This window comes from Xenopus tropicalis, chromosome 6, assembly GCF_000004195.4.
Source record: "Xenopus tropicalis strain Nigerian chromosome 6, UCB_Xtro_10.0, whole genome shotgun sequence".
In the NCBI taxonomy this organism is placed as follows: domain Eukaryota; kingdom Metazoa; phylum Chordata; class Amphibia; order Anura; family Pipidae; genus Xenopus; species Xenopus tropicalis.
Genome location: NC_030682.2, coordinates 35,713,048 through 35,735,758, shown reverse-complemented (window position 1 = coordinate 35,735,758; position 22,711 = coordinate 35,713,048). Strand labels below are relative to the sequence as shown.

General features: G+C 38.0%; 2 protein-coding genes across 6 annotated transcripts in view; one reads left to right on the top strand and one right to left on the bottom strand.

Moving 5' to 3' along the window:
* The window catches only part of vwde (von Willebrand factor D and EGF domains), a 70,223-nt gene extending 66,404 nt beyond the window's left edge, over positions 1-3,819 (top strand). For 3 of the 4 annotated variants that reach the window (XM_031903928.1, XM_002939011.5, XM_012965594.3), the window contains 5 exons: positions 851-946; positions 1,619-1,714; positions 2,274-2,369; positions 2,461-2,564; positions 3,333-3,819. In XM_031903928.1, coding sequence (XP_031759788.1) covers positions 851-946; positions 1,619-1,714; positions 2,274-2,369; positions 2,461-2,564; positions 3,333-3,347 — 407 coding nt within the window. In that variant the 3' untranslated portion in view covers positions 3,348-3,819. The remainder of the gene's footprint in view (positions 1-850; positions 947-1,618; positions 1,715-2,273; positions 2,370-2,460; positions 2,565-3,332) is intronic. The other variant, XM_012965592.3, reaches the window with a different exon arrangement.
* Positions 3,820-7,114: 3,295 nt separating this feature from the next.
* On the bottom strand, positions 7,115-21,993 carry tmem106b (transmembrane protein 106B). Of its 2 annotated transcripts, none has more exons than XM_031903393.1 (8): positions 21,937-21,993; positions 17,734-17,951; positions 16,691-16,754; positions 14,725-14,884; positions 13,249-13,389; positions 13,103-13,152; positions 11,715-11,768; positions 7,115-11,285 (listed from the first exon to the last, which is right to left on the bottom strand). In XM_031903393.1, exons 2-8 carry the CDS (start codon positions 17,945-17,947, stop codon positions 11,153-11,155), a joined length of 816 nt encoding a protein of 271 aa, XP_031759253.1. In that variant the 5' UTR covers positions 17,948-17,951; positions 21,937-21,993; the 3' UTR covers positions 7,115-11,152.
* Positions 21,994-22,711: the final 718 nt, after the last annotated feature.

Here is a 22,711-nt window from a genome sequence, read left to right as displayed (position 1 = left end):
GAGCTTAAGGGGCATCGGAAATTATCAAAAATATTGCCAGAAAGTGAGGTTACATCTGTCAGAGAAGCTGATGCTTTAGGGCAGGTTATTAATCCATTCTGAATGAAAATACTTTGATTTATATTCTGCTATGTAATGTGAATCTTAATTACTAATCATCCATGTATAGGGACATTTATATTATATATATATATATATATACAGTATATTGTGCGTCGGTCCCTAAGCTCAGTAAGTGACAGCAGCACAGAGCATGTGCAGTGAATCAGCAGAAAAGAAGATGGGGAGCTACTGGGGCATCTTTGGAGGGACAGATCTTCCCTTCTAAAGGGCTGGGGTTGCCTTGACATAACATGCATCATTTTTTTCTTGAGCTTTAGCTCTTGTGTAAGGCTTTATTTAAAGTATTTTTTCTTGGAGGGATAGTAAAAAAAAAAATTCTATATTCAAACTTTGGCCCTGCAAGATAATGATAAATAATTTAGGACAGCTAAATAAAACCTAGTAAACAATTGTTGTTTGGAAATGAATGCAACAATATTTACAGGACAACTATAGTAAGGCACCCCCCCCAGTGATTAAAGTCTCGCTAAAATCTGCACCGGCCCAGGGTGTTTTGGCAGAAGAAGCTCAATACCATCTTCTTCGCACTCCTTTGTCTTCCTTTTTGTTCCGGTCCGGGCAGGCACATGCACAGAAGAGTGAAAGCTGAACTTAGAGACGAAACACTGGCTTTTTCACTCAAGTGCACATGTGCATGCCAGTGCCCTGGCGAAAAGAAGAGAAAGAAAGATCGCTCGGAACAACTCTCCTTTGAAAAATAACGGTGATTTATATTCTATTGTTTTAGCGGTCTGTAGCCCTCCTTGCAAAAATGGCGGCCAGTGCATGAGAAATAACATTTGCACGTGCCCAGATGGATACACTGGAATAAGATGCCAGAAAAGTAAGTTCTTATTTGACTTTCATTTAGAAGAGAGGGTGTACAGAGGTACAGATATTGGACCCCTTATCCGGAAACTCATTATCCAGATAGTTCCAAATTATGGAAAGGCCATCTCCCATAGACTCCATTTTAATCAAACATTTTTAAAAACGATTTCCTTTTTCTCTGTAATAATAAAACAGTACCTTGTACTTGATCCCAACTAAGATATAATTAATCCTTATTGGAGCCAAAACAATCCTAGTGGGTTTCATTACTGTTTTAATAATTTTATGAGCAGACTTAAGGTAAGAGATCTGAATTACAGAAAGACCCCTTAACCGGAAAAACCCAGGTCCCGAGCATTCGGGATAATGGATCCCATACCTGTACCTCTTTTGTGCCTTTCCACCAAGATTCTGCTCTATATTGAAAATCACTCACACAAACATTACAAGAGTCCCTGGAAATGCCACCTATAAAACAATGCAAACTTATTCCAGCTATTGGCAGAAATTGAAGAAAATTATTTTCCTATCAAGCTGGCCAATACTTTAGGCTACATGCTATTAAATGTATTTTGGACATAAATAATAAAGGTCTGCAAATCTAAACTGTGCCTGGGCCTTAAATGATCAGGCCTTTTGGAACGGTAAGCTGTTTCCATATAAAAACTGTTGCATTCCTTTACAGGTGTCTGCAATCCAATGTGCATGAATGGAGGGAAATGTGTGGGGCCCAATATTTGTTCTTGCCCATCAGGATGGAAAGGGAAGCAATGCAATACACGTAAGACTATTGGCTGGGGAAATGCATGGATTTTCTGATAAAGAAACGCTGCCAGTTGCTTTAAAGAAGACATGTCTAGTTTTTGTGATTGGCTTTACTAGCAGTCAGTGCACTGTTGCATGTCACACCAGTAGGGTTGCCGTCTTTCTGATATTTTACAAGTAGCTGGGGGAGGTCACAAAAGGGGTGGGACAAACATATCAAATGGGCAGGGTTTTGATGAAAAATAGGCAGAGCTATGACATGGTGACACCCAGAGGGAAAGTAAGTTCTAGGCAGATTGGGGTGGGCCAGGGGCCAATCTTAAGGGTATTACACATTTACTGGCAACTATATTACCGGTAAATCTGCAATACTAGCCCCAGCCTGGCAAGGTGGCAGCCTTAAACACCAGTGCTCTCTTTGCGCTTTGCTACCACTATTTCTCATCCTGGAAAACATTTTGGAAAAAAAAAGGATCCAGTTTGGAAATAAGCCCTTGATCCTAAAAATAAATTGAAGGAATGGGAAACATCAGAAGTCACTGCACATGATTTAAACCAAGAATTTCATTGAACAGCTATATGCCTTGAAAAATGTAAGAATGGAGGTGAGTGTGTGGGACCCAATACCTGCCACTGTCCAGCAGAGTGGGAAGGAAGCCAGTGCCAGACTGGTAAGTTTGGCTACACATTTTCTATGCTTTCATTCCTAAATTCATGTGTTCATGTGGTGGGTTTATATTATCTCCCTCTCGTTTTGTTCAGCTGTCTGCAACTACAAATGTTTATATGGAGGCCGCTGTGTACTGCCCAATGTATGCTCATGTCGCGCAGGATACACTGGAACAACTTGTAACCAGAGAGTACAGGTTAAGTTTACTGCATTGCTGTTGGATAGTCACAAATGTATATGCATATAAACCATGATATTTAAACCTAATACACAACTATTAAGTGCTAGGGCAGGGAATGCTCAGACAAATGCAATGGGAGTGCACTACATACAAGTGACTGTGTTACTAAGTACTGGTATTTAGCCCCCTATAAGCTACTATACATTGCAGCTCTATGTACTCACTAGCCCAAAGCGGTAAACTGTCTTTCTTTCACCAAAAATGGAAAAGTGGCGGTTGAGTTGGAATTTAGATTTCTGTTTGTGAATCTGGAGAAAGGGTTTTCCACCAATTTTTCCACTACTTTTACTCCAAAAAAAAGGGCTATCTACAGTTTTGTGAATTCCCCCCATTGTGTTCTTTTTAAAGGAACACTATATTCCCATGTGATAGTATAACAATTAGTCACAGCATTCCTAGAGAAAAAAACAATAAAATAAATACCCTAAACTACCTTCCACTGAATAACAAGACCTGATTAAAGGGGTGGTTTACCTTTACGTTTTAGTATATACAATGTGTTTTTCTTTATTTTTTCATATAGTTTTTTAATTATTTCCCTATATCTTTCCAGCTTTTAAATGGGGGTCACCAACCCTACCAGCCAAATAACAATTGCTCTGTGAGCTTATGTTGTTTGTTATCATTATTTCTTCTGAATATCAATGTCTACATCATACATAAAGTTGATTGAAGGGCGACCACCCCCTTTAAATCTTGCTTTTGTTTTTTTTCAATTTACAGGGGTTTCGTGGTTGAGAGAGGTTTCCTAGTGTGAAGGGGCTAGAATCTAGGAAGCACGGATGGACAAAATAAAAAGAATGGCATGGAGAAGAAAATATTTTCCTATAAAGCTCTAAGACTTTAAAAGATATGGCAGAAGACGGGCCAGATGGAGCGGCGTTACAGAAACATTTTGTCTCTGTAATAATAAAGCAGAACCTTGTACTTGATCCTAAAGATCAAAACAATCCTATTGGATTTAATTAATGTTTAAATTATTTTTTTAGTAGGCTTAAGGATAGGAAGATCAAAATTACAGAAAGCCCCGGTATCCAGAAAACCCCAGAGCATTCTGGATGATAGATCCCACACCTGTACAAGAATATGAGTACCCACACACCTTGGCACCGATATATATAATTTATACTGTTTTTAGATCCGGTGCTTTACACTGAAATATAATGGTTCTGTTTATAATAAAATACAATAAAGATTATGTTTATTTAAATAGGGTGCTCCTGTAGAATTCCATTTTAGTACCATATAACATCAACTATCCAAAAACCCGTTATCCAGAAAGTCCCACTACATAGATTTGCTTTTTATCTGTAAAAAATTACAAAAATATTCAATCTGTTATCTGGAAACCTAGTGTCCAGAAAGTTCCAAATAACATTTTCAACATTTTCAAACATATTTCTTGTTTTTCTGTATTTATAAAATAGTACCTTGTACCTGATTCCAAATAAGATTTGATTAATCCTTATTAGGGACAAAAAAATCCTATTGGGTTTACTTAGATGCCCATTTGTGCGCCGATTCGGTTCGGTATTCGGCTAAGATTCTGCCTTTGTCGGCAGGATTCGGATTCGGCTGAATTCACGGTTCTGGCCCAAACCGAATCCGAAAAATCACATGACTTTTTGTCATGTAAACACGCGCTATATTTAACCTTTCCAAAACCTAATTATGATTGGGTTGGTATTTGCCAAATCCTTTATGAAGGATTTGGGGGTTCGGCAGAATCCAAAAAAGTGGATTTGGTGCATCCCTAATATATTAAACTCATTTACATGGTTTTAGAGGTTTTTGAAACCACACGTCTAGTCATTTATTAAAAGATCTGAATTGAAAAAGCATTTAATTGCGGAAAGAAAATAAAAATTACGAATTAAGTAAAGATTGTTACAATTTGCCCAGGACAACTCCCATTGACTTCTACATGACCTAGACAGCTTTTAGATGGCAAAGTTTTTTTATTAGTGGTTTCTGAGATGTAATAAATGGTGAATAATTTGTGCTTTTTCACAAAAAAAACAAAGTTTTGGCATAAAAAAAAAACCAACCATGAAAAAAATAACATATGAATGTTAGTAAATGGCCCCCTTAATATTTAAATTATTTTTTTAGTAGAATTAAAGTACAAGTATAGTGATTAAAATTACAGAAAGACCCCTTATCTGGAAAATCCCAGGTCCTGGTCCCAGCATTCTAGCTAACAGGTCCAATACATGGTACTTGATGGTAACTAAGAGCCATGAATCCATATTGGAGGCAAAACAATCCTATACATTTTTTTGACATTTATATGCAAGTATTAGCCTAAGGGCTCTTACACACAGGCAATTCATACTGCCTTCCCCTTCCATGGACCTTTTATGGCGCATTCAATCGCTGAATGCAGTTGGCACAAAGCAAGATGTTTTCCACCTGCATTTAGCGCTTGCCTGTGTCTCAGTGAGTACAAAGTGATCTGGAAGAATGGGCTGCATCTCTTTCTGCAGGGAACGCACAGAAAATTCACCACAGGGGAAATATGGGATGAAGCGCCAATGTGTAAGAGCCCAGTGTGTAAGAGGACATGAAAACTCACTTGGAGATACCAAATAGTAAATTAAACCCCCACCCTATTTCAGAAAAAAAAAAATCTTGTGAATTGTTGATTTAAGATATTGTACTACAGTTTTGGAATTTATATTGCCTAAATGTTATTTTTATGGTGAACATCCTGTATTGTTTAGGTATTTTTGTATTGTACACTTTTTTGTATTATAGCAAATATTTATACAGAAAAAGGACATTTTACAATGCAGATGTTTTTATAGGATATACACCCTGTGTTGTACAGCCTGGTGGTTTATAATAAAAGCTTCCATAGCTAATTTTATAGTTTATATTATTTTTGAAAAGTAAAACTAGAACTTTGTTATTTAATGAGTACTCCCATTACTCCAAAAATAAAAAAAGCAAAAAAAAAAAAAACCAAGTAATGGGAATTTTGTCATTTTTAGACCTGGTAAAATGTCTGTGCTTGTCTATTAAGGGGTAAATAAACAATCTGTCTTATGTATTTTTGTCAGTGGCCTTATCTCTGTATAAATTTCAGGAGTAAATTAATGATTATTAAATTTTAAATACGCAGATTGTTTTGTCTTTTGACAAAAAGGTTTAAAGTTGCCTTTTTTGCCTGCTGTATATCAGTACTTATCATTACAGTGGTTTAGATGACAATAGCACGCATTGTAACAAAGTGGCTAATGTCGCTGCCTTGCAATACTGGGAAATGATTATGCTGCAGGGTTTGTAGTTAAAGAATTCATGTTGCTTAGGGGCTGATTGATTATGGCTTGGCCACCTAAAACCTGCCTATCTTTTTATTTAACCCACTTGTGGAAAAAATAAAAACCTGTTCGGCTCCAAGCTGAGGAAATCGGATACAGAAACCCCATGTGAGTTTAAGTAACTGATTGTTAGAGCAATAATATATCAGCTTTGTGGAGGCAGATTTATCAACATTATGATTTTTGTTTGTTGTTTCAGAGGTTTTTGAAACCACAAATAAAATTCACTTCCACTGAAACCATGAATGGAAGCAAATATAAAAAGCACAAACGAATTAAAATGCGGAACGAAAGAAGAACACAAAAACCTAAAATTTTTCATTTTCATAAGATTAAGGGGCAGATTTACTATCCTGAAAATGTTTCCGAAAAAATTGTATTAGTCACGATAATATCATATTGCCGATCCGAATCGGTGAACAGCGCCAAAACCTTTACAAATTTTTTGCGAGAAAAAAACGGCGAGAATACACTCAGAGCGTTCGCATGAACGATCCGAGCGTTTGTGTCTTGGTGAATCTCCCCCTATGTGTTTTTACAAAAGAAAAAAAAAACTAAACCTCTAAAACCACAATATAAATAAAGATTGTTACAATTTGCCTGGGACAGCTCCCATTGACTCATACATGGACAGTTTTCATAATGAAAAGGTTTTTGTTTTTTTTACACCAAGAAAATGTTTTTTGTGCAGAAAACATGAATTGTGGGGAAAAATAAAAATTAAGAAAATGAGCAAATGGGCCCCTTAGTGCAAGATGTGTGTAGTTAGGCAACTGACCAGAGGTTGCCATGTACCAGTATTTAGCAGTGGAAGACCAGAAATTTACATGGTGGACATATCACTGGGAGAATTGATGTGATAGTGGGGACACTATTTCATAGGCTGGAACACCAATGGTGTGTTACATAGAATACATTAAAACCTAGTTTTTACATTAAAAGAAAAAATTGCAGTCTACGGGGGCGCAAATATATCCAGTCATTCCCAGTAAATCTTAACATCCAGGGACTGTATATAATAATAAATCCTTATTCATTTAATGTGGGATTCATTATTGGGATAAGTGCTGTCTGCAGTGCTGGCTCTCTATAGAAATAACATGATGATCATAAGGGAGTTTAATACTTTATACCAATAAAAGGGATTTCTTTGACACAAAAGAGAGTGCTGGGATGCAAAGGTGCTCTTAAATAAACTTTAATGACACACACATGAATCAGAACAATACACATTCTACACTTTATTACAGTTAGACAACTACTGTAGTAAATAACATTTATTCATTGAAATTCAAGCGATATAGCAGAGGATTAGGCATAACACAGATGTTAATGTACTGAATTTGCCACAAGTGAGTCATTAGCTTTATTATAAAAAATAATTAGAACATTTAAATATGTACACATATTACAATCTTTGCCTATTCTAAACAGAATGCAGGTCAGATACAGATCTTCTGTACCATTTTCAGATAAAATGTCTGTGGTTACCTTAAAATCATTGCTGCTACCAATTCAAGGTATTAGAAGCCTTAATTATAATAACATAAACGCTGCCATCCACACATTTACAACGGAGGAGAAGGCTGCACCACTCTATATAGTGGGTAGTGCTGGCAAGGATTCCCGCCAACCCTCAGTGGGCAGGAAAGGGGTGTAACAAGGGGGGGGCTACATCAGCTGCCAGCCAGTTACATAAAGCTGAACTATGAGAAGGTAGGCAGAAAAGGCATTTGCCCAGTGCCCCACCAACAATTGCACCACAGGCACTTGCTTCTTCTGCCTACCCCAGTTCTAGCCCTAATAGTCAGGAATTTATAGACCTTTAAAGTGCTTATAATCCCTTAACATTTCCTTGATGCCAAATGCTTTATAAGTTATAAAAAAAACACACAATAACCAGGAAGATTTAACAGTCTAAGAGGGCCACTATATCACTTTTCTTGTACTTCAGTAAGGAGAAAAAAATGGTAGGCTGTAACCCTTCCTTTCCCTGGTGTCAGCAAGATTCCCCAACTGGCTCCTCTGGGGCAAACTCACCGACACCATAACCAGGTGGTACAGGCGACACTACAGCTCTGCACAGATGGCAGAACAAGACCAGGCAGTGAATATAGAACAAACAGTGACCCCTTATGGGAAAACAGCAAAATTAAGTGAAGACCATGACGACAACAAAAATAATACAAAGTTTAAAAATCCTTCAGTAGCCACAAAATTAGTGATGTACCAAATCCAGGATTTGGTTTGTGATTCAGCCAAGATTGGGCCTTTTTCAGCAGGATTCGGATTCAGCCAAATCCACACTCCTGGCCAAACCGAATGCTTAAAATCACTTGAGTTTTTGTCACATAAACACGGAAGTTGAACATTTTTCATCTCTTTCACCTTTTCTCTTTAACCATTCCATGGCCCTATTTGCATTTGCAAATTAGGATTCAGTTTCGTATTCGTCCAAATCTTTCACAAAGGATTTGTGGTTTGGCCAAAGCCCAAAATAGTAGATTTGGTGTATCCCGACTTATTGTTACCACCATCCTTAATTTGTATTGTGCCACCAAATTCCGCAGAGCTTTACAGAGATTATGTATCATTCATCTCAGTTCCGGTCTACTTAGCAAAAACCATTCTATCTGCTGAGCAAAGATACTTGCAAGCCCGAAACATTTCTTTTTTCAAGAATTCACTCATTATTAGATTCTAGGAAAAATAATTTAGGGTAAATTCTTGACAACTTGACTTTGACTATTTTCCCCTTCAGAATTTTGTACACCTTTGATAAATCTGCATCTAAAGTGCTAAAATACAAACACTTGCATTTCTCCAGTGCAATTTTGCTTCAAATTTATACTATATAAATTTGCCTAAAATTTTAGGCAAAGGGGGTTTCAACAACTGTCTGGTATATCTTAATCAAAGTGTCCCTACATGGCACCGAAATGTCAAACTTTTTTATAAAGTGCAGTATAGCCAGGGAAAAGAATTTTACCCTATAATAATAAAAAACTTTGAATTTGGACTTGTAGTGCAATATCATACAAATCATCAGTCAACTGGATAAAAAAAATGCTGAAAAAACTCAAGACACAAAGTCAGGTTTCCTTCTACAGCTATGTACAGTACTTACACTGGGATGTGCGTTTCAGTTTTCTTACATGTAAATACAGAGAAGAGAAGGTAAAAGAGGTGTTGGGGAGACAAAGAATGCAGTGAGCAGACCCCCGCCCCCCATAGGCATTTTTGTGGTCATTTTCTGACAACAGAGGAGCATTAAGCAGCACACAGGAATCAAACCACTCACTCTTAATTGCAATACAATTATTATTATATAATATATATTATTATATAATGGAAACACAGTGACTTCTACACGTCAGAGAAATGGGGTAAAATTCCAATTAGTGCAATGGCAGAAACAATGAGGAATGGGATACATTATCAAGAAACTTAACAATCAGGAAGCTTTAATATATGCCCATTTTCCATAGTGTAGTTAAATTGATTTGCCGTTCTCTCTAAAAAAAACAGTACATTTTACCTGATGGTATCTAAGCTATGTCTTCCTCTATATTATGAAAGGATCCCCATATGCAAAAACGCCCAGACCAGAAGCATTCTGGTTAAAGAGTGTTTGTTATAAACTGCTTTTACTAAGATATATTTATGCAGACCAGGGATTGCCCACCTTTTTTATTTGTGAGCTATGCCTAGTTGTAAAAAATGTTGGTGAGCCCACACATGCATGAAAAAAGTCCTTTGGCGATGCCAAAAAAGGGCTGCTAGCCTGCAGAAATTTACCCAATAATGGGTTGCAAGTAAAAACGACTGCTTTATGCTTTTATAACGTTTTACCTTTACAATACTATTGTGTCTGCACAGTGGCACTTGGTGATTGAATCAGTATTACAATTCTGAAACCAGTTGGAACATTGAAAATTTTGTGAACTGCTAGCAGGCAGAAGGCTCCACTTGGAGTAAAACTGTCTCTGTGCTTCCAAAACTTGCCCCCAAGCCAGAAATGTATAAATGGGCACCTACTTTGAGGCCAATGTTGCTCATGAGCCACTGGTTGGGGATTACTGATGCAATGAATACTTTTGCCGGGTATCTTTTCCCTTTAGAAGTAAGCCCCATCAGCACTAACAAAAATGTATCCTAAACGTGTCCTATCTAATGACAATTAGGGACATGCTTATTTGGTCTTTATATACCATAAAGGCCGACTCTAGCTCCTCTAGAGTTGGTTGCCAGAGTCTCTAGTCTCAGCAACCAACCTGCTTGGAGATAAATCAAATATCTATACCAGGTCACATAATGACCATATCAGGCTACTTACTGATTCAATCCTCTCCAGTCAGCATAGCACCTGATGTGATCCTCTCTTAATGGGCTTGCACAGGCCCCTATTGAATGCCTTGGGTTCAAATAATTTGGCCAAATACAAAATATCTGTTTGTTCGGAGGCCTTGGCAGACATGTACTTTACTGTATTTGGCTGGTTTTAGGTTATAGCACATACAGCTTTTTATTGTTGCCCTATGCAGTTGTGGTCAAAATGCCTACTACTTGCCATAAGCTGCTTCCTACTGATATCACTGGGAAGCGCCACGGGTTTCTAAACGCCTAGCCCAAGAGACATTTGTCTATCTATCTAAACAGGAGCTGTTATGTTTAAAACGTGACATTTAGGTAAGTGGATAAACATCTTTGTAGATAGATTACTGGCAAGCAAAATGCTTGAAGAAAAAAAAAAAATATAATATATATTTAATTTGTCATTAGACTTGCATATCATAAAGCTTCCATAAACATATTATTAAACCTGTTCTAAAGAACATAAAACAAAAACATTTCAAAACAGTTGCACTATCACTATCAATTTATGAATAAATTAAAACAAAAAAAACACTCATTACAAAATCCAGAAAAATCCTGAATTATTAATACTATTAAAATCATATGTAGATGTACATGAGAAAATATGCACTTCTAAGAAAAAAAGTGATACATTTACAATCATTTTTACATAATCAAATGGTAAAATACTAAAATGCCAGAAAAATTAAAATGAGTTGGTGGAACAGAGCCTTAGCTACCCTTTTTTTTCTTAACATATTAGTGGTTGTGGCTGAACACATTTCTGTTCAGAATTGTAAGCGCAATACTTTTAGAGGCAAACCTTTACAGCGAGTGGTTAACAGGAAATCCACATTACTTTGATCATGGTTGTTTGAAAATGGTTAGGTCTGATTGGCCATGATGATAAGTTGCATTTGCGCCACAGTCTACATACTGATACACTTCTTGAGATAACTGCTCAGGGTGTCCCAAGTAGGAAATAGTGACAGTGACTCTGAAATATTAAAGAGAATCAGATAATACTCAGATTATATAAATTATTATTATTATATTATATATAGTATAGCAGGCGAGGTAATAACAGAGCATGAGAAAATAAAGGGGGGGGTTTCACTTTGCACCCTGTGCAGAGGGGTTTGCCGTGCAACGTCTATAACAATGACAGGGGTGCTACCCTTTAATGGCTTTTACTACACTGTTGTACACTGTGAAATATTTGGACAACATATATAAACAATGTGTTACTAAACAAGTCCAGATTATTGTATCCAAGTTACAAACGTGGGCATATAGCACCTACGATACAATCAAATATATTTATAGAATTGGAAAGGGCTTCACAGTAATTACTGGACAAGCTTTACGAGCACCACATAGAAATAATATTCATGCACTACATACATATAGGAAAAACAATACTTACTGCATCTCCATCACTATGTTGTGAACCTTTATAGTTGATAATGTGCAAAAGGAACTGTAGAATGAGAGACAGTTTTAATTCACAGTTAATTATGGACCAATGCAAAAATGCCTAGCAACAAGAGAAAAAGAAGCAAACCACTTTTGAAGGAAAAAGGCCTATATGGTGAAGGTGAAACTCGGGCAATGGAGAATGTAGTCCTTTCAAAGACTATCGTGCATTACCAACGGATCTCCAGTCTCCAATGTATATGGGGTGAATTGGAAGTGAATGGATCTCTCCCAGTTCTGCTTTACGTGAGCCATCAGTCAATGCAAAACAGAGTGGGCAAGTGAATGATACATTACCATCAAATGTAATGGTATGTACCATGGCTTACACAGGTGTCTTATCCCCACCCCCACTAGCGCCATGTTATTTAGATTTTGCAGAAAACACTTGATAAGGGAGAACTAAAGTTCCAGAAGGAAATAGTTTGTTTCAGTATAAGGGGCTATTTTAATGTATCCCAGGTAAAACAGCAAACTAAGGTATGCTTTACTTCTTCAACAAATTCTCCATGGGGGGGGGGACAGTGCAGCCCCCAATGTTAATGTTAGGAACTGAAAAGAAGGGCAGTGCTGACATTATAATAGGGGAGATATTGTGTAAAAAAACAAGAATGTGCCGTTGTAGTATACTCAAAATGTATGGTATATGTCCCTAAAAACATTGTACTTTGTGCTGCTTTATTTAAAATGTCTCCAAAAACTGTACCAACACCTTCAAACTGTTCCATCTCCTGCTCTATCAGGCTGTACAGTTGTGCCAAGGGCTCTGAGTATTTTAAACTGTAGGATGCCAGCCAATAAGCAGATAGGCGGACAGAGAACTGTGGCCTATCTTTGATTGTGTTGGTACAGGGCTGTGACTGGCTACCATGTATGCTTCTGGCAAGGACCATTAAAACACACCCTCCACTCATTCGAAACTCAGACAGTGACCCGAGAGTATCTGTGGGTAGCTCAAATAAATAAATCATTTTTTAAAGATAATGATCGTTATTAGCCCAGACTGAAACTGGCACAATTTAGTATATATTACTGCCTACAAGATTAGGGGGATTTTGAGTTCCCTTTAAAATGGTTATGTCATGCCAAAATGCATCTAGGTAGTTCACAGGCAGGTTGGGGACCATAAAACTTTCTTGGAGGTCCATACCCAGCCCGATGACCTCCAGTAAAGATTTCTGGATATTCTGCATGATTCGGCTCTTCTAGTGAAAAGAATGAACGGAGATTAATCCCCATAACTGTAGTTAAAGTAATGCCAGTATGGGTTAACAGGAATTACCTTAAAAAGAACAAATAATTCATACATTTACATTGCAAATATAGCATTTTACTTACTACATGTAGCTAAGTTCATTCCCAATGCTGGTAGGTACTGTGTAGTCGATCTGTACAATAAGGAAATGCCGCATAATCAGTGAATGAATCAAATACATTTTTGAAAGTAACAATGGAAATATTTTAGAAAACTGCAATATATTTACCTGTTTATTGTCAAGTGGTCCAATTCTCATAACATTGTTCAGTTTTGCCTTCCCAATGACCGTTTTAGAGAACTGAACTTGTTCAGTAACATTTTCAACTTCGATAGAATAAAAGTTGTTATTGGTTATATTTATGGTGTTCTGGCAGAAAAGAAACACAAACTGAGTGTTATGAATGTAAATGCTTAAACAATAAGGCGACAACTGAAAATGTTACAATTTGTGCTTGCAAACATTTAGCACGAAGGATACAACATATCACAATAATAGCAATTAAATATAAATATTTTTAAAAAGTAATATTTTGGGATAAGAGCATATTGCACAGAGTGTATGGGGGGGGGCTGGTGAGTTCAAACAAGTTGTTGCTAGGGTAAGAAAACAAAAGCATATTGGCCTTTTATGTATAAAACTCTTTAATTTAAAGTGCTGTTACATGCAAGCACTTAGAGACAACTACCATTGCGGGCAATAGAGCAGCACTTTTAGGCCACTCTGAGTTACTATAAGGCTAATGGTCCACAGAAAAATGAGTCGCCCACAGATAATCTATGCTAACGTGGGTAACTTATCTCCATGAAATGGCTTTCCATCAGCAATAAAGTAAATCGCCGGTGGAAAGGCATATGCGTTGCTTCATTTTCCACAGTTTCCTGCAGTAGGGAAACTTTGAATCACTTCGGAAAAGAAGCAATGCATATGCCCTTCACTTTATTGCCAGTGAAAAGGCATCTCAGGGAGATTAGTCGCCCACAGCAGCAGAGATTTTTACAGCGGGCCATCAGCCTATGATGCAGGTGCCGCACAACAGGACTTTCTGCAAATCAGTGTTTATGTACACAACATGTCTCAGGCTTCATGCCTCTTTTCAAGTGTAATAATAAACATAGGTGCACAAAAAAGTGATGTATCGGAGTGTCTCAGTGTGACAATCCACCATATCACCGTGAGTCCATACATAGTATGTGTTGTTCTGCTTTAAATTAACTATTAGTATTAGCAAGTTTTCTGTTCAGCAGCCCTCTAGTGTGAAAAAAAAGACAGAAATAAGAACAGAGGAGGGCCTAAACTGAAAGATAAGTAATAAAAAGTAACAACACAATAAAATTGCTTCAGAGAGCAATAGCTGTTTGGCTGCTGGGATCTGCGGCCCCTATTTAAAAGTCAGAAAATAATTCAAAAACTATTCATAAATGCAAGGCGATATAACACAGGAGGCGGGATTTGTTATGGGGAAGGGAAGAGGCCCTGCTTAAAACGGACTACATCAGCAGCTATTTTTATAGAAAAAACTATTTCCAGTTTTCAGGAGAGTTTTACAGGCAGAGACAAGGGATATCTATGGGCCTTTACTCTGATCCCATGTATAATATTTACCGTAATATATACCATAATTCCATCTTGACAAAGATAATGCATGTATTGGAGCCCATCAGTACTCTAAACATATCAATACTGTTTTTAGTAAATACTCACTGTGATGTTTAAATAGACGAACTGCATTTTTTCATCATAACTGACAAGAACGGATTTAACTCCAACATAATTTACATCAACAGATCGTGGAAAGAGGAAAAATACAGCCAGGCATGAAAGGAGCAAGCAAACTATGACAGAAATGGTGACATAAAGTTTTCTGCAAAAACAGATACAAAAAATGAATAAACCGTCTATGAACAAGGAACAGTCAAAGTTAAAGGGGACATTCTTTGACGGAGGATTTATCAATGTTAATAGGTCACATATACATAAATGGTTATTACTTCATAAGTTCATATATTATATATCTCACAAATAATTGCTAAATCGTTCATAATTTTAAAGTGATACTGACACGAAAAAACTACTTTTTAAAATATTAATCTATATAAAAATTTACTTATAGGTCATGTTGATCATTTTTCATTGATAGGGCTGCTTTTGTAAGTAATTGTTACTTGAAGTTCCTAAACCTGATTGTTTTTCCAACCTGACTGTCCCTTCCCAACCTCTCAGTTATAGCTTCTAATGTATACGGACTCCTGCTGCACAAATATGGCAGCACCCTCATAGAGGAACATGGGGAATCAGGTAGGCAATGTAAAAGCCTCAGGAAATAAGTTTATGGCAAAATTATAAAGCTCATGCGAAGACAATGTTATGAAAGACGTAAAAAAAGGTTTCATTTCTGGTGTCAGTATCTCTTTAAGTAAAAAAAAAAAATATCTTTCACCTCCCATCCATCACTTAAAAAATAAAGGTTAAAATCTGTTAATTGTCAGTGTATTGTTGGCTTTTAACAAATTTCCATACCAGTTGATAATATTAAATAACCAAATAAGCAATATTTGAATATTGTATATGCAAATTACGGTTTGGACTCAGTTCAGTATTCGGTAAAATCTTATATGAGGGATTTGGTATTTAGATGTATCTAAAAATGTTACGGATTTGGGGTGGACTGATGTGAATTATGTATAAGCTTTTAAAAGTACTGTTGGATATGTCAGTTGTAGGTAAAGGATAATAATAATCTCTGTCTAAAACAGTGATGATAATTTATGGCTCGGGCATATCAAAAAATTGGGAATGTTGGGACATGCTAATAAATTCAGTGTAAGAGACTCTGACTTGACAGGATCTGATCTAAGGGTATGAGAATACAACAAAAGCCCTGACATGCAATTAACCTTTAAGAAGATTGAGGGCCAACAACTGGGTCATACTGTAGGCCAACGGGACCGGTCACATGAGGACCTGATCAGTCAAGGCATTTATACAGGGGTACCTGCCCAACAGAAGGGCAATTCAGTTGGGTGACAAAACTCCAGGAACTGCGATGTGCGCCATGCCCTAATTGTTTAGTCTTTTCCATGTGTTCCTTTCTATCCTCTCCAGTGCCCCCTTCTTTGCTTATTTTTAATTTCTCTCTTCTTTTACCTCTTGCCCCTTTTTCCAATTCTGGTTTTCCCATCGCTCCTCTTGTTTAAATTATAAATCCCTTCTGTTGCTTGCTTGTTCAGCTAAGGAGCTCATTTAAGGTAGAAATGGCGACATTTGCTTTTTTTTTTTTAACAACTTATTGGTCTGTCTATAGGTCAAAAACACAAACTGCCCAGAAAGTGTGCTTTAGTAATAAAGTGTTATTTTTATTTTGAACTTGTGGCACAACATATTTTGGCTAACCAGCCTTCCTCAGTTGCAAACACAGTCTGCCCAAAGAATATCTGGCAGTTCTAAAAATCAAGTTGGATGAGGACCACAACAATAGACAAGTGCAGTCCTCTCCCAATAGGGAGACCAACAATCTGATTAACCCAACCAAACAAGTGGATCTTTAGGTGGCCAGCCAATATGGCCAGCTTAATTGTCTTATCAGTGTTGTACTTGTTTGTGTGGACGTAAAGGCATGTAGAAAGTGTGTGCTAAAATACAATATTTAAATCTAAACAAGTAAACTTACGTTCGTCTTGGCCGTAGTCTTTGATCGCTGTATGGTATCAATGCCACAAGTTGGTTTTCTCGACCTATAAATTACAGTGTTCATTTATACTATACAACTAATATATATGACTAATTGCTCATAATTTATCTATATATAATATATATATAATTCAACTCTGTTTTTTAGAGTTATTCTTATTTTTTTAAACCACAATATTATAACTGGATAAAACCAGTGGTCATCTCATATAAGCAAACTGTACAGTATGGAGCCACAATGTAATACAAGCGCGGAATTTTATCTGAAAACACTTTAATTTATACTAGGATTCAGACGAACCCAAGCATCTTTTGAAGGATTTGAAGAAATCCAGAGTTCCAGGCTGAACTTGAATCCAAGCCCTTAATGTCATGTAACTTTAATGCTTTGCCTGCCAAACACATTTCCTATATGCATTAAAAGAAAAAGGCTCTAACTGCCAAAAACGTATTAAATGCTTTCTTCAAAGTGAGAGTGTTTCCGCCAGTGCAGAGGGTTAGGAGCGAAGACAGCCCTCTAGACAATGAGCAACTATGTGTCTGCTGTTTCCGCCTCTACTATAGCCCCCAGTGCCACCCCCACACTTCCTGCTGTTTGACACCCATCACCCCCTGCCCACGTTACACTAAAGCTTGCAAACACTTGCAAATACTTCTTTTGTTTTTTAACTAAAAAACTGTTTGATTCACAGCATGGACTATTGGAATGGGTATTTTGACCACTAATTATGCTGTTGCATAAGATATTTTGTAATTTCATTTTTGTGATTTTATTGCATTTTAGTCCTTCATGTTTGTTCACTGTGCATTAATGAATGTAGCAATTCAATTGAAATCACTTGGCAGTGCCCGATATATTGTCAGTCCCCTGTGAATCGCGACTGACTGGTTCTTTAAGTGTTTTTCTGTGTATTTAACTCTTCTAAAGAATCAGACTTGCACAACTACTACAGATTTACATAGTTTTTTTCCAACAAAAAACATTTCGTTCCAATACGTATAGAAGCTATCTTCCATCCTTACCTCTTGGAATTCGACCGGTTCCTTGGCAGGTGGCACAAGTAACACTGTCTTTCCCGGTAAATTCTACATATGGGAAATGGGATACATCTCCACCCCTGTTCTTATCATTGCCATCTGGTGGTATCAGTGAGTTTGTGTCATCAGAGGGTGAACAAGGATCATTTGTTCCATCCTTTGAGGCATTTTGAGGCATGTGTGAAAACCCTTTCCCCATGATTCTGTATTAAATAAAGGAGAAATACATTACTTAAAAGGAATACTGTTATGGGAAAACTTTTTTTTCAAAACGCATCAGCTAATAGAGCTTCTCCAGCAGAATCCTGCATTGAAATACATTTTTTTATATTTCATTTTATTTTTATTTTGAAATTTCACATGGGGTTAGCCATATTCTTCATTTCCCAGGGTGCCACAGTGACTTGAGCTCTAATAAACTGCAGTCACATTTTACAACTGCGCTGCAGGTTGGAGTGATATCAACCCCCTTCCTTTTACCCCCCCAGCAGCGCATCAGCAAAACAAAGAGAAGGTAGCAAGATAGCAGCTCACAGTAAATATCAGAATAGCACTCAATAGTAAGAAATCCAAGTCCAGCTTGGGACTCCTCCAGTTACATGGGAGTAGGAGAAACAATAGGTTACCTGAAAGCAGTTCTAATGTGCAGCGCTGGCTCCTTCTGAAAGCTCAGACTCAGGCACAATGCACAGAGATGGCGCCTACACACCAATAATACATTTGCTGGTTTAAGAACAACATTTTAAATAGTAGAATTAATTATTTGCTATGTAAAAGTGTAATTTAAGTAATGAGAGAACCGAGTCTGGATACCAATCTCCAAACCAGGTTTTTTCATTTACAAAGACCCTTCAATCCAATTACAACAACCTGCAGTTCTGAACCTGCCAAAAGGCAGCAGGACTCTTTTCTTTTTATAACTGAGTTCATGTAGTAGCTTGGGACCCAATGCAGTCTCTCTCTTTAGCCAGAATAAAAAGGAATAATAATACCCCCCACTCTATAAGTCAATCATATCTTTAAACTCCATGCAGCAGGATTAACTTCCTCCAGTCCCACAGAAGCCCCTCCTTCAACAACAGCCTTGATCTGGATAACAGCATGCAACACACTGGTCAAAACTGAATCCCAAAACTCATGCCTGAGGGGTTGAATCATTTCAGTCTAAAAGTACAAAATTGTCCTATTTGTGCATATTTTTATTTATGTTTTACTACTTTTATACACAGAGCTATACAATAAGATATACCTTAAAATAAAGGAAGGGAAGCAATAGAAAGACAAAATATATACACAAAAATGACATTTAAAATAAAGTGCCATATTTGAATAGTTACATAGGGTTGAAAAACAGACCACAGTCTATCAAGTTCAACCCTTCCAAGCACACACAAATCTATACACTTTCATACATAAACCATATTACCATATATTAACATCAATACTAACTGTAGATTTTAGTATCACAATAGCCTTGGGTACTATGCTTGTTCAAGAACTCATCCAGGCCCCTCTTATAGGCATTAACAGAATCTGCCATTACAACATCACTGCCCTCACCCTGAAAAACCACCAGCACAGCTTGAAATGAAGGTTTCCATTCCTCTAATCTAAAGGGGGGGGGGCCTCTGGTGCACTGATCATTTTTCATGGGAAAAAAGAACATCCCCCATCTGCCTATAAACCCCTCTAATGTACTTGTACAGAGTAATCATGTCCCCTCGCAAGCGCCTTTTTTCCCAGAGAAAACAACCCCAACCTCGACAGTCTAACCTCATAGTTTAAATCTTCCATCCCCTTTACCAGTTTAGTTGCACCTCTCTGCTCTCCAGCTCATTAAAGGAAAAGTAACACTAAAATTTTTAAAGTAAAAAAGCTATTCTACCCTGCACCAATAACTGCCCTATCCTGCAAACCACTTAGTATTTTGAATGCTTTAATAGAAAATACCTGCTAAAACTTGGCTTCCTGTCAATTGAAATACTTCCTTCTGTATAGGAAGGAAGCAGGCTAGACTCGATCAATCGATCATCACATAGTGGATGCTGCTTCTTCCTTCGCCGTATCGCCGTATTTCAATTGACAGGAAGCCAAGTTTTAGAAGGTATTTTCTATTAAAGCATTCAAAATACAAAGCGGTTTGCAGGATAGGGCAGTTATTGGTGCAGGGTAGAATAGCTTTTTTACTTAAAAAGTTTTAATGTTACTTTTCCTTTAAAGGAACAGTAACACTAAAAAATTAAAGAGTTTTAAAGTAAAAGAAATATAATGTACTGTTGCCCTGCACTGGTAAAAGTTGTATGTTTGCTACAGTAACTCTACTATAGTTTATATAAATAAGCTGCTGTGTAGCCCTGGGGGGCAGCCATTCAAGCTGGAAAAAAGAAGAAAAGGCACAGGTTACATAGCAGATAACGGATAAGCTCTGTAGAATACAATAGTGTTTTATCTGTTATCTGCTATGTAACCTGTGCCTTTTCTCCTTTGAATGGCTGCCCCCGTGGCTACACAGCTGCATTCTTTATATAAACCACAGTAGTATTTCTGAGGCAAACAACCCAGTTGTACCAGTGCAGGGCAGCAGTACATTATATTGGAATTTCTTTTATACACTTGAATTTTTTGGTGTTACTGTTCCTTTAATATCCTTCTTAGGGACTCGAGGCCTGGTGAGACTGGTGAGGCCTTATCAGAGACCTATAAATAAGGAAAATTATGTTCTTATCCATTTAATCAATGCCTTTTTTATACAAGCACTTTATTTGCTTTAGTAGCCACTGAATGACACTGCCTGGAATTAGGGCAGTGGCACACGTGGAGATTAGTCGCCCGTGATAAATCTCAATTACCGCGGGCAACTAGTCTCCTTGACATGCCATCCCACCGGCAAGAATGTACCCGAAGTTGCCTCTCGGGAATGTACCCCAAGTTGCCTCTGAAGCTACACCTATGCCATTCCATTTACATTCTTGCTGGTGGGATGGCATGTCAAGGAGATAAGTTGCCCGTGGTAACAAAGATTTATCGCAGGGCGACTAATCTCCCCATGTACCACTGCCCTTAGACAACTTGTTATCTACAAAAACCCACAGATCCTTCTCAAATAAAGATACCCCCAACACACTACCATTCAGTAGATAGAAATAATATAAACGCGAACTACCAAAGAGCAAAATTTTGCACTCAACACTGAACCTCATTTTCCATTTTGCTGCCCAGTTTTCCAATTTTGTCACATCGCCCTGTAAAGCGGCAGCATCCTCCAGGTCATTAATAAACAAGTTAAAAAGCAAAGGACCATTGACTGACCCCTGCGGTACTCCACTAACAACACTGGCCCAATTACACGGGACCTCTCCCCACTGCTCCGTATGGGAGTTTAAATGTGCGATTGCGCATGTGCATTGATCGCGCATGCGCGCTCGGGAGGAGAGGGCGCCGCGCGATTGCGCTGCGCACTTGTGGGGGGGGGCGGCCTCGGGGCGCCAAGAACTTAAATCCGGCCCTGATCAAACGCTTTAGCAAAGTCCAAGTAGATGACATCCACTGCCATTCCAGCATCGAGGTTCCTGCTCACCTCCTCATAAAAGGCGACTAAATGAGTCTGGCAAGATCTGTTACGCATAAAACCATGCTGGCAGAATAGACAAAGATAAGGAGGCTTCAGGCCTTGGGTGTTTTTTGTTGAACAGTCAGAACCAGTAGTGCAGAGGTAGTAAGAGACAGAAACATTGTTTTTTTTAACAGCAATTCAGTTTAGAAATGGTGCCAGGGCGCACTATACATGCATAGGAACACTGTACATGCACAGCTGCGCAATTCATTTCTGTAGCTGATATACCAACACAGGCCTGTGCTCCCCACTTCCAGCTTGATTTTATATAACAGCAATAGCAGTATTAGGTCCTGGCAGCACGGCACCACCATTAGCAATAAGCAGGGCACCACTGGTTTATCTGAAGCCTTCCACCTCTCCCTGTCTGGCAGCCCATGTAGGCACAGCTCGGTCCCAGTCCCAACCTCTCCCCATACGGAAAAGTTGCCATGCCTGCATAACACAAGACGTGCGGCCGGAACCTTGCGAGTTCCTATATACCCTTAGCATGTGCCCCGGTAATAAGAGTCACTGTACTCAGGCTACGCAGATTATTGAACTCACACAGGCAGCCGCAGGAACCTCACACTCACTTTCTTCTCCTTTTACTGCCAATGTTTAGCTACAAAACACGGGAACCTATTGACAGGCCCGCAACCGATCATGTGACCCTAAGAGAATAGGAACTACAGGAGGGGACATAGGACAATCACAGTTAGATCGCGTTGTACAACTCGGCGTACAAACATTTAATTTTCGGAAGTGAGCCCTGGGTTCGACTCATTTGCCAGAAAGGCAGTGTAGAAACAACCCAGCCAACATTTTGGTATCTGTGACCTAGAACGGTACTTTTAACCAGTGCCTTTACCTATGTCACGTATTTAGAAAGTTGCAGACAACGCTTCTTTAATACTGAATTTCTCTTACAGTCGCAGAGTAACGATAACTGCCTTTCTCCTAATTATTTTCAGGTTGGAAAGGGACAGATTTAAAGCCTAAGAATTCAAGAAATAGAAACAGAAATGGAAAAACCATGAAAATGCTTGGAATGGGTGCATATGCACTATAGTAAGAGTTCATATACAGGTGTGGGACCTGTGATCCAGAATGCTCGGGACCTGGGGGTTTTCGGATAAGGGATCTTTCCGTAATTTGGATCAACATAACTTAAGTTTGTTAATAATAACTTAAATATTGAATAAACCCAATAGGATTGTTTTGCCTCTAATAAGGGTTAATTATATCTTAGTTGGGATCAAGTACAAGGTACCGTTTTATTACAGAGAAAAAGGAAATCATTTTTAAAAATTAGAATTATTTGCTTATAATGGAGTCTATGGGAGATGGCCTTTTCTGTAATTCAGAACT

Coding starts and splice junctions, on each gene's coding strand:
- tmem106b (XM_031903393.1), bottom strand. CDS start 17,947: ATGGGGAAAGGGTTTTCACACATGCCTCAAAATGCCTCAAAGGATGGA. Junction 14,885..16,690: donor AGACTACGGCCAAGACGAAC/GTAAGTTTACTT, acceptor CTGTTTTTGCAG/AAAACTTTATGTCACCATTT. Junction 13,390..14,724: donor TCGTCTATTTAAACATCACA/GTGAGTATTTAC, acceptor CTTTTCTGCCAG/AACACCATAAATATAACCAA.